A 13,476-nucleotide genomic window follows, 5' to 3' on the forward strand; every position below is an offset into this window, starting at 1 on the left:
CTGCTTCCCTCACGCCCCCGTGTGTATTCCGGTGACACGATCATCTGAATGTCAGGAAACTCTAGATATTTCTAAGTCAACGACAGCACGTGACCTTAGGTGAGAGGCACCGTTATTAAATGGTAAAATACCTGTGCTACCTAGAGAACAGCCACGTGCTGTGTGGAGTAACAGGCCGGAGAGGAAGCAGTCTGACGGGCACGTAGCCGCGGCCCAGCTGGGCGGCAGACACGGGCCACCTGAGTGTAAACCAGACCATGGCTGATGATCTGGGTGAGCCTGGGGCGTTTTTCCTGATCAGGTGTTTCTATCTTAAGTGGACACTCGTTCTCAGACTTATTTTATGTTCACTGTAAACCCTCCGGGTCTCTGCCAGAGAAGCAGCAAAGCTGTCTCAATATTTACCAGTAGCTCCAGCATCTGAAACCAATGGCCATGACTCATGTCACAGTTAGACAGCTCCTGCCAGTTTCAAAACACCTTCACATACGTTAGATCAACTACCCTGCCCGGTAGGAAAGTCCGGAATTATTGTCTCCACTTTGCAGGTAAGGAATCTGAGGCTCAGAGAGGTTGAGTGGTTTGCCCAAGTCACACAGCCAGTAAGAGGCAGAGCTGGGGCTTGAACGCAGGCCTCCCGACTCTCGGCCTGGAGCTGTCTCCGGCCCCCCGGCCCCGGGGAGCTCGGAGCAGCGGTGTCATCGCCACCGCCCTCCGCGGGCTGTCCCCCCAGGCTGCTGTACCGCTCCATCGACTCCCACACGGAGGACAAGGGCCCCATTTACAACTACCGCGTGGAGATCTCCGTCTTCTTCATCATCTACATCATCATCATCGCCTTCTTCATGATGAACATCTTCGTGGGCTTCGTCATTGTCACCTTCCAGGAGCAGGGGGAGCAGGAGTACAAGAACTGCGAGCTGGACAAGAACCAGGTGCCGCCGGGGGCAGGGCTGCAGCTTGGTTCCCCGGGGGGGCCAGGGGCCGGGGGTGAGGGCTGCAGCTTGGGCCCCCGGGGGAGGCTCTGGTTGGCAGAGAGCCCCAGGCCCCCCGCCCAGTGTCTCCCGGAGGCCCAAGGGCAGAAGGGACGCAGACCCTGCAGATCCAGCTTTGCAGCCGCGCTCACCAGCAGGGTCTGTGAACAGCTCCTCAGGGAGACTCGGTGGTGGGTCTGGGGGGTTTTGTGAAAGAGCCTCTCGCCCACACCTAGAAGCCGGTGAGTCAAGAGGTGCCCAGGGTGGGGCGGCACTGTGGATAGAGGAAAGAAACCAGAACAGTGAGGGTGGAGGTTTGGGGCGGGGAGAGGACGGCTTAGAAACCACTGTTAGATGGTTTCTTGTAGAACAGGAGGCTGTGCACGCAGAGGGGGGGAAGGGCTCCAGCAGGAGGGATGCGGCCACGCTGGCCCTGGGCTGAGCTCCGCGGCCGGGAGGGCAGGCTGGGTGTGCGGTCGGGAGGCCGGAGAGCGTCCACGGGAAATGCGTCCCGTCCACGGGGGACTCGAGCTCTGCTAGGTAAGGAGCAGCCCCGTCAGGCCCGCTGCACCCCTTGCAGCTCCGATGTCCACACCTTGGGCCTGGACTTTGGACTGTAAGGAAGCCAGGAGAGAGGGAGGCCAATTAGCAAGTGTAGGCGAGATGTGACGGTAGAAGTGGGGAGAACAGCGCTGGCCGGGCTTGGAGGCGGGTGAGAGGAGGGCCTGGGGGACCCTGGTCCTGACCTGGGCTCTGGGCACAGCGCAGAGATGGCCGGAGTGTAGTCGGCCCAGGATCCCATCCCCTGGCCGTGAGCTGTGACTTCTAGTCTGCGGACCCTGGCAGATAAGGAAGATGGACTTAGGGCAGGAGAGGAGCACTGAGGAGAGACGGGCCCCCCGGAGAGTCTGTGGCTGGGAAACCATCAGCGAGAAGACAGACTGTCAGTCAGTCAGCCAGTATTTACCGGATGCCACCGAGCATCTGCAGTGCACCGTGGGCATCACCGAGATGGAAAGGAGGGGACACGGACCCCTGACTACGTCCTGATGGGACTAACTAGAGAGGGTCTCTCCCCCGTTGAGGGAGGGATAGAAAATCAAAACAGTCCAAGCAGCAGCTCAACCTATGAACGAGCTAGAGCTGTAGACGATGCCTCTCCCCCAGAGAGCCCCTCCCCCGGGGCGTGCATCTTCCTCTGCACCCCACCCCGCCAGCCCCCAGCATCCGGGTTTCTCACCCCCGTCTCCCCGACGCAGCGGCAGTGCGTGGAGTACGCCCTGAAGGCCCGGCCCCTGCGGAGGTACATCCCCAAGAACCAGCACCAGTACAAGGTGTGGTACGTGGTCAACTCCACCTACTTCGAGTACCTGATGTTCGTCCTCATCCTGCTGAACACCATCTGCCTGGCCATGCAGGTCGGTCCAGCGGGCCGGCGTGGCATCTGCCGGTGGGCGCGTGGGCGGCGTGTCACCGTCACGCTGGCCAAGGGGGCGGGGGCGGGGGGGCAGCTGGAGAAGCACAAGTGTCCCTTGTCGAGGGTGGAGGATCCCAGGATCCTGGGCCGATGAGGTGGAGGGAGGGAAGTGGAGCACAGGGGACCCTGAAGGGGGCGAGCTGGGTGGAGCCCCCCGAGGACCAGGAGGCCGGCGGGGCTGTCTCCCCATCAGGGCAGGAGCACGAGCCTCTGCGCAGCCGCGCTGGCGGTGCCGGCAGAGACGGGAGGGACCTGCGGGGCCCCACGGGGGTGGTCGGCCCCCCAGGCTGAGTGCTGAGGGGTGGCCGGGAGCAGCGAGCCCCGGCTCATGCACGGCCCCCCGCCCCTGCAGCACTACGGGCAGAGCTGCCTGTTCAAAATCGCCATGAACATTCTCAACATGCTGTTCACCGGCCTCTTCACGGTGGAGATGATTCTGAAGCTCATCGCCTTCAAGCCCAAGGTAGGCCTCCGAGACGGGCCTCTGCCCACGGTGCCGGGGGACAGGTGGGGGCCAGTGGGTGCAGAGGCCCAGCGAAGGACCGCATCCTCCCAACGATGAACGTTCCAGCTCCGGAGCCTGCAGGCCTTGAGCCAGGCCAGCTCCTCGAAGCAGAATCTCAGCCCGCGGGCCGGGCCGTGGTCTGGACACGGGGAACAGGGACGTGCCTGTGCACACCTCCTTGCAGGGTAGGCAGAACGGTCCTCGCCTCCCCACCATGGCCCCGGCCCCCGGCACGTCATCTAGAAGCGACTGGAAACCAAACCTCTCGAGGCCCAGCCCCCCAGACCCACCCGGGCTCTGCTCTCTCCCCGTTTTGCCCGCCGCGCAGACTAAGAGCCTGGCTGTAACAGCTGAGCCGGGGCTGCGTTTGCTCAGGGCTGGGTGTCTGTTTCCCCACCTCAGGGCTGCATCACTGCCCCCTGTACCTTCCAGTACGGGACGGACCTGCAAATGTCTCTGCTTTGCTACTTGTAAGCAGCTTCTAGAAAAAAGGCTGGGAGAGAAGATTAGAGCCATTGGCTGAGTGAGGCAGGGCAGGGCAGGTTGGCTCCCTGTCACTTGGATTATCTGTGCCCTCCCCACCCGACCTGCCCCTGGGCCTCAAGGACAGAGGGTGACCCGGTTCAAGCAGGCCTTCCATCTCCGGCCCTGTAGACAGGTCAGCATCGCCAGCGTCCACTGACCTTGGCATCACAGGGGGCGGCTGCCCCGGAGGGGGTATCCCAGTGGCTTGGAGGCTCCCCGCTGCTGCACAGCTCTGGGGGGCGATGAGAAGGAACGCATTGTTTCTAAGAGGGTCGTGCAGGGCAGCTCTCCAAACCCTCTCTTCCCCACTGTTACTAGTTTTTCCAGATGCAACACAGGTCAACGGGGGGTGGAAAGCAGGAGTCCCTGGCCCTATATTCCATTTCCATTCAGACGATCCCCTGCCCCAGGACTAGCCGGGCCAGGAGGGGTGCCCCTTGGCTGTCGGATTCCTATTCAGCGCCAGGATCTGCGTCGTCTTCTCTGAATTAACATTCCACCAACCGTTCTCAGTAACCTGCAGTGCGACACACACCTCGTCGCATGGAATCCTCAGGACGCCTCTCCAAGATAGGCATTAGCTCCTCATCTTGGGGAAGAGGGGAGTGAGGCTCAGAGCAATTAAGTAGCGTATTAATTACACCATCATTAAGCGGCAGAACTGGGAATAGAAGCCGGTGTGTCTGACTTTGTAGTCGATGTAATTTCCGCCACACAGAGCTGTTAGCAAGCATCTTCCCACACCAGGTGTTCTGCTGGGAACTTTCCAGAAAGAGGGAAACCACCTTTGAGGGGCTTCAAAGACAAGACAGACCGTATTCTTACCGTGCCGAGTGTTCCTCTCTCACTGAGAACGCCTGGGAACCTGGCTGATTTTCAGAGAATAAGACCCCTAATGAATGCCGTTTGGTGATAACAATGGTGTTTTCCTGTCTCCTCCAGAGCAGCAAATAAACGCTGTCTCACTTTCCCTTCCAAGACCTGTCCCATTTAGGGGCAGAGGAGACCATGGAATGTCCCTGGCCACCTTCTGTGGGGTCCCCTGCGGTCCTATTCCCAGCCATGCCGCCCAGGAGCCGGCAGGCTCACAGCCCGCAGCAGCGTGCCCTGGGGAGGTGGGGAGGCCGGGCAGCCGGGCCGCGCTGGGGCTGAGCTTCCGGCTCAGACGACAGCCTCCAGGAGGGAAACCGGCATCATTTTCCCCCAGTTTTGTGAGACATACAGTTTACATATTTCAAAGCCTTGAGTCATTCCACGTTGACTCAGACGTGTTTCAGATGATGCCTGACGCCGGCTCCAGGGCCCTGCAGGGGACTTCCTGAGTCAGGCTCCCGAGCTCAGGAGACGCACTGGGCAAACCTGCCCTAGGGAGCACGTGGCAGTGACACCTGCAGGGGCCTCTGCCTGGAAAACACTCTCCCTGAATCCTGCACACCCAGGAGCAAAAGCCCGTTTCCCGGGAAGCAGCCAGGTAGGGTGCTCTAAACCATAAAGCACCCAACTTCCTCCATCTCTAGTTTTCTGTTGTGAGAAGATGGGGTGAAATAGGAGAAACTTTTCCAGAGAAGTAAGAGAGCCATCCTGGGGCCATCTGCATTTCACACATGCCAGGGTCTGTCTGGCATAAAGAAAAAGGGAAATGGACCTTTTCTGGGAATACCCTGCCGGGGCTTCTGGCAGCAGAGGGGGAGGGTCCCCGGCCTGGCCAGCCAAACAAGCCTGTCCAGTTGGGAGGAGAGTGGGGTTCCTGGATTCTCGTTAAGGAGTAGACTCCAAGAGAAGCATCCCCAAAATTTCCAGGAAGATAACCAAACCAGAAAGTACTTGAGGGGACTTGCCTGGTGGTGCAGTGGTTAAGAATCTGCCTGCCAATGCAGGGGACACGGGTTCGAGCCCCGGTCCTGGAAGATCCCATGTGCTGCGGAGCACCTAAGCACGTGCACCACAACTACTGAGCCCATGTGCCACAACTACTGAAGCCCGTGCGCCTAGAGCCCGTGCTCCACAACAAGAGAAACCACCACAATGAGAAGCCCGCGCACCGCAATGAAGAGTAGCCCCCGCTCGCCGCAACTAGAGAAAAGCCCGTGTGCAGCAATGAAGACCCAACACAGCCAAAAATAGATAAATAAATAAATTTTTAAAGAAAGAAAGTACTTGAAGCCCTGGTGGAAATATCTAGCTGGATCTGGCCCTAGAACCGGTGCTCCTAATGTGATCGTGTGTTTGTGCCACGAGTGAGTTTGCACCTGCGAGCGTCAGCTGAGGAAGGACAGTAGGCAGTAAGGACGCAGGGATTGCCATCAGTCCTAACATCAGGTGTCTGAGGTTGGCCTGCTGGGCTTCCTGCTCTGTCCCTTGGTCTCTGTGGTTGGTTGGCTGGTCGGTCGGTCGGTTTGTAGTTTGGCCCCGTTCTTTCGTTGTCCTCATGGTAATTGATGTTCTCGGTCTTCATTTCCATCTGTTCTGCTCGCCACCTTATGGAAAATAAATGGACTCAAGTAAATCCCTGCTCTGCTCCTAAAATTCACATTCTGTCTGAAGAATGGGGCAGGTGACAGGAGTGTCTTGGACACCTAATGGCCAGAGGGAATTTCTCCCCGAGCGGAGGACTGCCCTGGACATTTCCCTGGGCCCCACGAGACTGTGCAGGACCAAGCTGGTCAGCATGAAAAGGTTTCGCATAGAATCGTCTGAAGTTAACTAAGTAGCTAGACTGTCCTCCTATCATGAACAGAAATTTATCAGCAAAGACAGGAAAAAACTTTTAAGATGCAGTTTATGATAAGCACTGAAAAATATCCAATGCCTGGGCTTCCCTGGTGGCGTAGTGGTTGGGAGTCCGCCTGCCGATGCAGGGGACACGGGTTCGAGCCCCAGTTCGGGAAGATCCCACATGCCGTGGAGTGGCTGGGCCCGTGAGCCATGGCCACTGAGCCTGTGCGTCCAGAGCCTGTGCTCCGCAGTGGGAGAGGCCACAACAGTGAGAGGCCCGCGTACCGCAAAAAAAAAATATATATATATAGATATAGATATAGATATAGATACAGATATAGATATAGATATCTCCAATGCCTAAGAATAAATCTAACCAAAACCCTCTAAGATCTTTACAGAAGGTCTGTGAAATTTCACACAGAGGAGTTAAAGAAAACTCAGTAAATGGAGAAATATGTCATGTTCATGAATTGGGAAAGTCAACGTTAACAGAGATGTCATTTCTCTTCAGTACAATCCCAGTTAAAACTCCAGATTGAACTTTAACCCAAGTCCTTCAGGGTCAATAGGGCGACCCGGGGGGTTCCAAGGCTTCAGTCCCTTTGGGCAGCTCTCCGTGACTGTGGAGGTTCCAGGGCAGGGCCAGCCCCAGACGCTCCGCGCTCAGCTCTGGGGGGTGGGGTGATCGTGTGCCTGGAACTTGCTGCTGACCATGACCCAGCGGGTGATGAAGGGAGAAGGGGCCCCAGGCTCCTGCTCAGAGAAGCAGATCGGCCCAGGGAGGTGGGAGGATTCCCGACTCCCCCTCCTCCCCCCGGGGACTCACCTGGGCCTTGGCAGGTGAGGAAGCGGGGGCAGCTGTCTCTGAGACTTTCCCATCCCCTTGGTGCTGCCCAGTCAGGGAGCGGCCACGTCTCTGCCCCCGGAGGGCCCGACCCCACAGCTCTCTGGGATCAAAACGCTTTTCCACACCCTCCCCGCCGAGAACAGTCCAGAAAGCGAGTGGAACCAAAATGGAAACACTCGTCGCCCCCCTGGCCCCCGGCTCTTGGGCGTAAGAGCAACTGGAGCCTCGGGGACGCTCCTGACGCAGGAGAAACTGGGGCCCAAAGGCGTTTCAACCCAAGGGGCGCGTGCGGTCTCCAGACCAGCGCCAGGACTGTCTGCAGGAATAAAGGCGCTCCGTGCCCACCGTCGGTCTGTGAACAGCCACCCGCCTCCTGGGCAACTTGGCTCATGCAGCCGAGGCCTGGATTCTTAATTTTACTTAAATTAATTCGAATCTGTGTGGCCACAGGGCCGGCGGCTGCCATATTGGGCCATGGGGCTCTAGACACCGCTTCTCCGCAGGCCGCTCACGGGGTCTGCATCCCTCCATCCGTCCGCCTCACCCCAACTGCTCTGGCTTCATGGACCCAGGTGGGTGATCTCAGGTGTGGGAGCCCTGTGGGAAGAGTAAGACCGGCTCCTGGCCCGGCGTCCCCCGTGTGGGTCCCCTCCTGGCCCCCCAGTCGTCCCCGGACCTCCCGGGTCCAGGAGCTGCAGATGCGAGGCAGGCGGTTCAGTGGCCAGCACCAGGCTGTGGGGCCGGGCCAGGCCGATGTGCTCGGCCAGGAAGTCTGAGCTGGGAGTGTGGACGGCCTTGGCCTTGCCGAGCGCGAAGGCGGCCTTCCCCGCATTTCTGGCTGTGCTTGTGCGTGAGGGTCCCGGCCCCTGGTGCCCTCAGAACAAAGTCTCCTCTGCCATCCTTAGGACGGTTTTCTGTCTTGGGACGGACTGTTGCCCGAGACACGGTACAGATTTCCGGGGTGAACGGTCAAGGTAGGAAGAGTCATCACCAGCTGACTCCTTCCCTGGGCCATGGCAGAGGGACAGATGAGGGCTGGACTGGCAGAAGGGGCCAGGATGGGTGGGGGTGGGGGTCAGGGAGCCTTCAGGGAGGCTGTCTCCAGCCAGGAAACTGCAGCCGGTTCTTCCGTCTGTCCTCAGCTTTGTCCACATCCAGAACCTTCTTTCCTTGAAGACCCAGCATCTGCTTCCACTTTAGTAACAGCCTTTCTCACATGAGCACAACCTCCACCCAGCTTGGGGCTCCCCAGGGGCACCCCTGCCCCAGCAGAGGGGAGGGGGCTTCCGAGGCTGGACCCGCCGTCTCTGGTGTTTCCTTGTCCCCGGTGAGCGAGCCGCCCCCGCTCTGGGAGAGGGGCCAGGCGGGTGGAGAAGCAGGGCTAGCCCCCCAGCAGGTGACCGTCTGACGAGGGAAGGGACCCGTCTGCACAGCCGAGCCCTGCCTGCCTTCCCGCTCAAGCGGGACTCAAGTTTAGGCTATGATGTTCCTTAACGTCCAAAATCGGCTTTGCCCTCTGTCCCCCTGAAGAAGGCCAGCGGGGACCACACCAAAGGGTAGGCTCCGTTGGGGCAGCCCGGGCAGATGGGGCGAGAGGAACCAGGGCCGGGCTCTTCCAAGTGCCGGGAAGACCCCGTAGGCAGGAGCAATCGGGCTGGGGTCCTGGGAGGGAGTCCTCCCTAAGCTACTGAGAGAACGTCAGGACCCTTTCCTTAGAGCCAGTAAAGGACCAGGAGATGGAGGAGAAAGGGGGGTGACCGGCAGGAGAGGATGCCAGCCAGGGCCATTCCGTCTCCTGTCTGGAAAGCTGAAACTACTAGAAACTGGCTTTGTCTTCACCAGATACCACGTTGCAGCTAAAACCTGCTTTCTCTCCAGCTTTACCTCTGGATCCAGCTGTACCCCTCGCCCTAATTCCCCTCCTAACAGTCCTAACCAAGCGGACGTTTCTGCAAGGGGCAAAGATTTTTGTGAGGCTTTATTTCTTACAAAACAAAGTTTACTTTATCTCTTGCTCGATCATCCCCTGCCCCCAGATCCCACCGACAGACGAAATTCTGGAGACAGAGCAGGAAGCCCACCTCCCCCCTCAGCATCACCTCGAACGAGCAGGGAGGGCAGGTAGGGCTGTCCTTTCTGCATCCGTTCCTCGGTAATGTGGGGAGGCTGGCTTAGCTGGGCCTGAGTGGGGTCATGGCCATCTCAGTCTGCCCGGCTGCCAGGACAAACGGCAGAAATCTACCTCGCACGGTCTGGAGGCTGGGGGTCCCAGATAGGAGCACAGGGCCACGTCCAATGAAGGGGGCCCCGTCCGCTCCCAGCTGTGTCCTCGCAGGTGGAAGGAGCGAGGGAGCTCTGTGGGGTCCCCTGTTCAAGGACCCCAGTCCCGTTCCTGAGGGCTCCACCCTCATGGCCTAATCACCTCCCAGAGGCCCCCAGTACCATTCCACTGGGCGTCTGGGAAATCTGCAGGGGGCGGACCCCACGGTGTGCAGGCTCGGTCGGCCCCGGGGAGGGTGGCCCTGCTGGTCCTGAAAGGCCCCAGGAAGAGTGGCCCTGCTGGTCCTGAAAGGCCCCGGGGAGAGTGGCCCTGCTGGTCCTGAAAGAGCATTTAGGGATCGCTTACTTGAGGAGCAAGTAGGTAACGTGTAGCAGAAACTGGGACTCGGTGGCCGGTTAGCGGCCAAGGCTCAGCGCAGCTCACACTACCACTAGAAATGTGAACGTCTCCTTCTATTTCCTTCCGACATGGAAAGTCCAACTCTAAAAACACCGAGAGCCCGCAAGAATATTTCCTTTTCGGAACCTGCGCGGAAACTTAGACATTCTTTCAGGCTGGTGGGCTTCAATCACTGGAGAACCAAAACCCCCTTTTCGCAATAAATACTTAGTACTACTTCCTTAATTTTCCTTAAATAAAATTCAGAGAAAATCTAAATCTTTATGTATAGGAAACTCACACCTATACACATAATGTAAATATATATATATGTCTATAATTCCTAAGTTATAATGGGAAACGTCTGTGTTTAGTTCCCCACACCCCCTTTACTGGTGATCTGCCAGATGGGCGGGGGCGTTGAAGTCAGTATGATCAAAAATAAACCCAGCACTCGTGGAAAGGCCCCCTGTGGGGAGGGGAGAGCAGCTGCTGCGTTTCATTATTTAACGTGGAGATGGTTCACGCTGGGTGACACGGCCACGTGAGAGTCACTGGGAGGGGACGAGCCCCCTGCGCCTGTGAGCAGTGGTGTCCAGACCCGCCAGCCTGGACCTGTGGGAGGGGAGGGGGAGGGCTGCTAGCAGGGCCGAGGCGCAGACCATGGTGGCAGGAACAGTCCCGGCAAGGCTGCGTGAGCTGGGCCCGCCTCCCCTCCCCTGGAGGCTGGCAGTCACTCTGACACAGGAGGGGCCAGGCCTGGTGACGTATCTCTGGAGCTGAGGGCAGGTTCTCTAGAGTGGGCACAGGTGGAGGCTGCAGGGGTGCGGGGGGCTAAGGAGGGGCCGGCCCATTAGGTGGCTTGCGTCGGGAAGGGCGGGGGGCGAGGATGGGACGGTCAGGTCAGGTTTGGGGGACTCCGCCCGGGGCGTAGTCTGCGGGATGGGCCGGGAGAAGATTCCAGGTGGGCAGATGACGCCTCGCCCCCACCAAGGCTGCCGTCCTCTGCATCCCCTTCCCGCCTCCAGGGGGCCCCCCGTGTCCCTTTGAAGTGGGGTATCTGCGGACGTTGCCACGTGTCAGACGGCCTTGCCCGCGCTCGAGGCATATCCCCTTGAACCCTCGTCCTAGACGATCCTGCAGCGGGGTCCTGTCGTGGACCCAGGTGCCAACTGGGGCGGAGGAGACCCTCCCCAGGCCCCAAAGGAGCCCAGCCGACCCCCCCGTCCCCTCACCCCGTGGGAGCGGCAGGTCAGGTCGGGCTCACGCTCTGCCCACATCTGTGCACTTCCAGGCACCCAGAAGCACCCGTTACATCTTGGTGAGATAAATGACTGAGGGCCTTTGAAACCTTCCTGGGGAGAAAAAAAGCTTAATTCCAAAGGAGAAACGAGAGCAATGTCCACTTCCAAGTGTGCACTCCTCTAACTACTGGAGTGCGGCCCCATCACCACCACCCGCCCAGAGTCTCCTTGACCCCGGCCCCTGTCTGCTGCTGCCCTTTGCCCCGCCCGCCCCCGTCCCGGGCTGTCTGCTGGGGGGCTCCAGGGCTTCTGAAGGGGCGCGTCACAGGGTGGGAGCTGCCAGGGGCTGGACACAGCTGTGCACCAGCCATGCCGCCCCACTAGATGCCAGTGACTTCCTCAATTACTGTTACGTCTGAATGACATCCTAACGTCATACAATTTCTATTATCTCTGTGTGGCGACACTCAGCCGCCGGCTGCACCCACCACCTCCCATCTCCCCGTCCCACGACCCGGAACCAGGCACAGCCTCCCAGCTCACGCCAGCAGGGCCCTTACTCGGCTGGGCCCCCTTCCCTGGCCAAGCACACGCCGTCTGCCCACTCCATTCTAGGCCCCGCCTCCCCCAGGTGGCCCTTTCTGCTTCCAGCAGCTCCACGTCCAGCCTCCACCCAGGGCCGCCCCCCACCCCTGCCACGTCGATCTCTGGGGCCCCATGTGTCCCTGGAAGGGAACAGTCTTGGGGCAGAGACCCGGACAAAGTCCAGTCAGCTTCCCCACCAGGAAGAGCGTCCGGTCACCTCCTCTGTGTTCCTTGCCTTCTCTCTGCTGGACCCGTCAGAGGAAGCCGCGCAGGAGGGGATGGAGAGGAGAAGAAAGCCAGCAATGGCAGCCCAGTCCCAGGTGTGTAGACGCCTGTGGACCCCTCTCACCACCGTCCTGTTTTAAAGCTTGTGTTGACTCTGCTCTGGGCGGGGAAGGGGCTGAGAGTCCCGAATTCAGGGCCAGGGCGTGTGCCTGGACCTCCCAGCAGCAGCCCTGCTCTCGGGACCAGAGACAGGATGTGGGCCCACCTGGCAACCCACTCCTCTCCTCCCAGCCCTCCAGCCAGAGCAAAAGGGGCCTGGGTCTCCCTGGGAGGAATAGTGGTTTCTAGGAACCTGGCAGTTCACTATCTGTGTGGACCTGAGTTTGACGGAATCTAGCCAGGACAGCTTACTTACGGTCACCAATCTCAAGTGATGCTGGATTTCATCCGAGAACCTCAGGACAGGCAGTCCTCACTAGGTTTCAAGATGAGACCCACTGAAGGGAGCTTGGGACTCTGGAACCTTCACGTTCCCCCTCCTCCTTCCACATTCCTGAGCCTTGCCTTCCCCACTGCTCAGTCCCACCCCCAAAGCTGACCCTGTGCGTCTGGCCTCCCTAGAAGGGGACGGACCAGCTCCAGCAACCGTGGCAGTCGCTGGAACTCACTGGGCTCCCTACAGGTGCAGACCCTTCACTTGTGTCATTCCTACCATAACCCACAGGTCGCCGTGTCATAGGGGGAAACTGGGGCACAGAGAGGTGCGGTTATCTGCTCAAGGTCACCCAGCCAGTAAGTGCTAGATGGAGGACTCGAACCCGGACACCTGCCTCTGCGGGTCACACCCTTAACCACTACACCGCCTCTTCCAGCTCGGAACAGCTCCAGGGGTGGAGTGAGTCAGGGCACAGATAATCCAAGAGAGGAAAATCCAAAATTCTCGTGCAGGTGAAGTGCATTGTGGGTGCTGGGCAGCAGCGTCCTTTCCTAGTCACGTTGTGCTGAGCCTAGGATCGATTCGGTCCACGTCTCTTCTGCCGTGGCAGCCAGTGAGCAGAGGGTCGGCGCCCTCCGGAGAAGGGATTGTTCCCAGTGGGGCGCTTGCCTTTCAGCCCAGGGGGACACGCACGAGACCTCCTGAGGCTGGGGACCCACTTACCCTGCAGGGTTAGAGATGGCGAGAGAAAGTCTTCCCCCAAAACGCCGTCCGCCCCTGCGTGGGCAGCCCTGCCTGGCTCTGAGGATCTGGACATTGAGAGGTTTGGTTCCCCACTTCAGGGAGAGCCCGGAGCCCCTTTCGCTATCCCTGACTTCTACCAGAGAAAGAACGAGTGACAGGTATGACCTGGAGGTCAGCCTGATTTCGAGAAAACAAGTCTATGATTGTTTTCCCATTCTATTTCCTCCATCATACTCCCCAAACCCATGTCACCCATGGTTTCCAGCAGTCGAGGAGATGGGTGACAACAGGTGTGTGTGCGAGTGTGTGTGTGTGTGTGCATGTGTGTGACGGAGAGAGAGGACACAGCTCTTGCACTGACAACAGGGGGCGACCTTCCTCCCGGGCCCTGCCCACTTGGGGAATTGGCCAGGTGTGTCCCTCGGCAACCTGTCGAGCCCCCTGGAGGGTGTCAGCGTGCTTCTGGGATGGGTGTGGACGGCTGGGAGGAGGCGCTGACAGCTGGATCTGAAACTGTGTGCATGGTCCAGCTTGGAG

The 13,476-nt window shown here is 59.3% G+C and overlaps 1 protein-coding gene across 1 annotated transcript in view; it reads left to right on the top strand.

Annotated features, from left to right (window-relative positions):
* The window catches only part of CACNA1C (calcium voltage-gated channel subunit alpha1 C), a 459,786-nt gene that overhangs the window by 398,133 nt on the left and 48,177 nt on the right, over positions 1–13,476 (top strand). Inside the window, exons 27-29 of the mRNA XM_060164442.1 lie at positions 734–935; positions 2,234–2,392; positions 2,804–2,914. Coding sequence (XP_060020425.1) covers positions 734–935; positions 2,234–2,392; positions 2,804–2,914 — 472 coding nt within the window. The remainder of the gene's footprint in view (positions 1–733; positions 936–2,233; positions 2,393–2,803; positions 2,915–13,476) is intronic.

Source organism: Lagenorhynchus albirostris, chromosome 11 (genome assembly GCF_949774975.1).
Source record: "Lagenorhynchus albirostris chromosome 11, mLagAlb1.1, whole genome shotgun sequence".
Taxonomy (NCBI): domain Eukaryota; kingdom Metazoa; phylum Chordata; class Mammalia; order Artiodactyla; family Delphinidae; genus Lagenorhynchus; species Lagenorhynchus albirostris.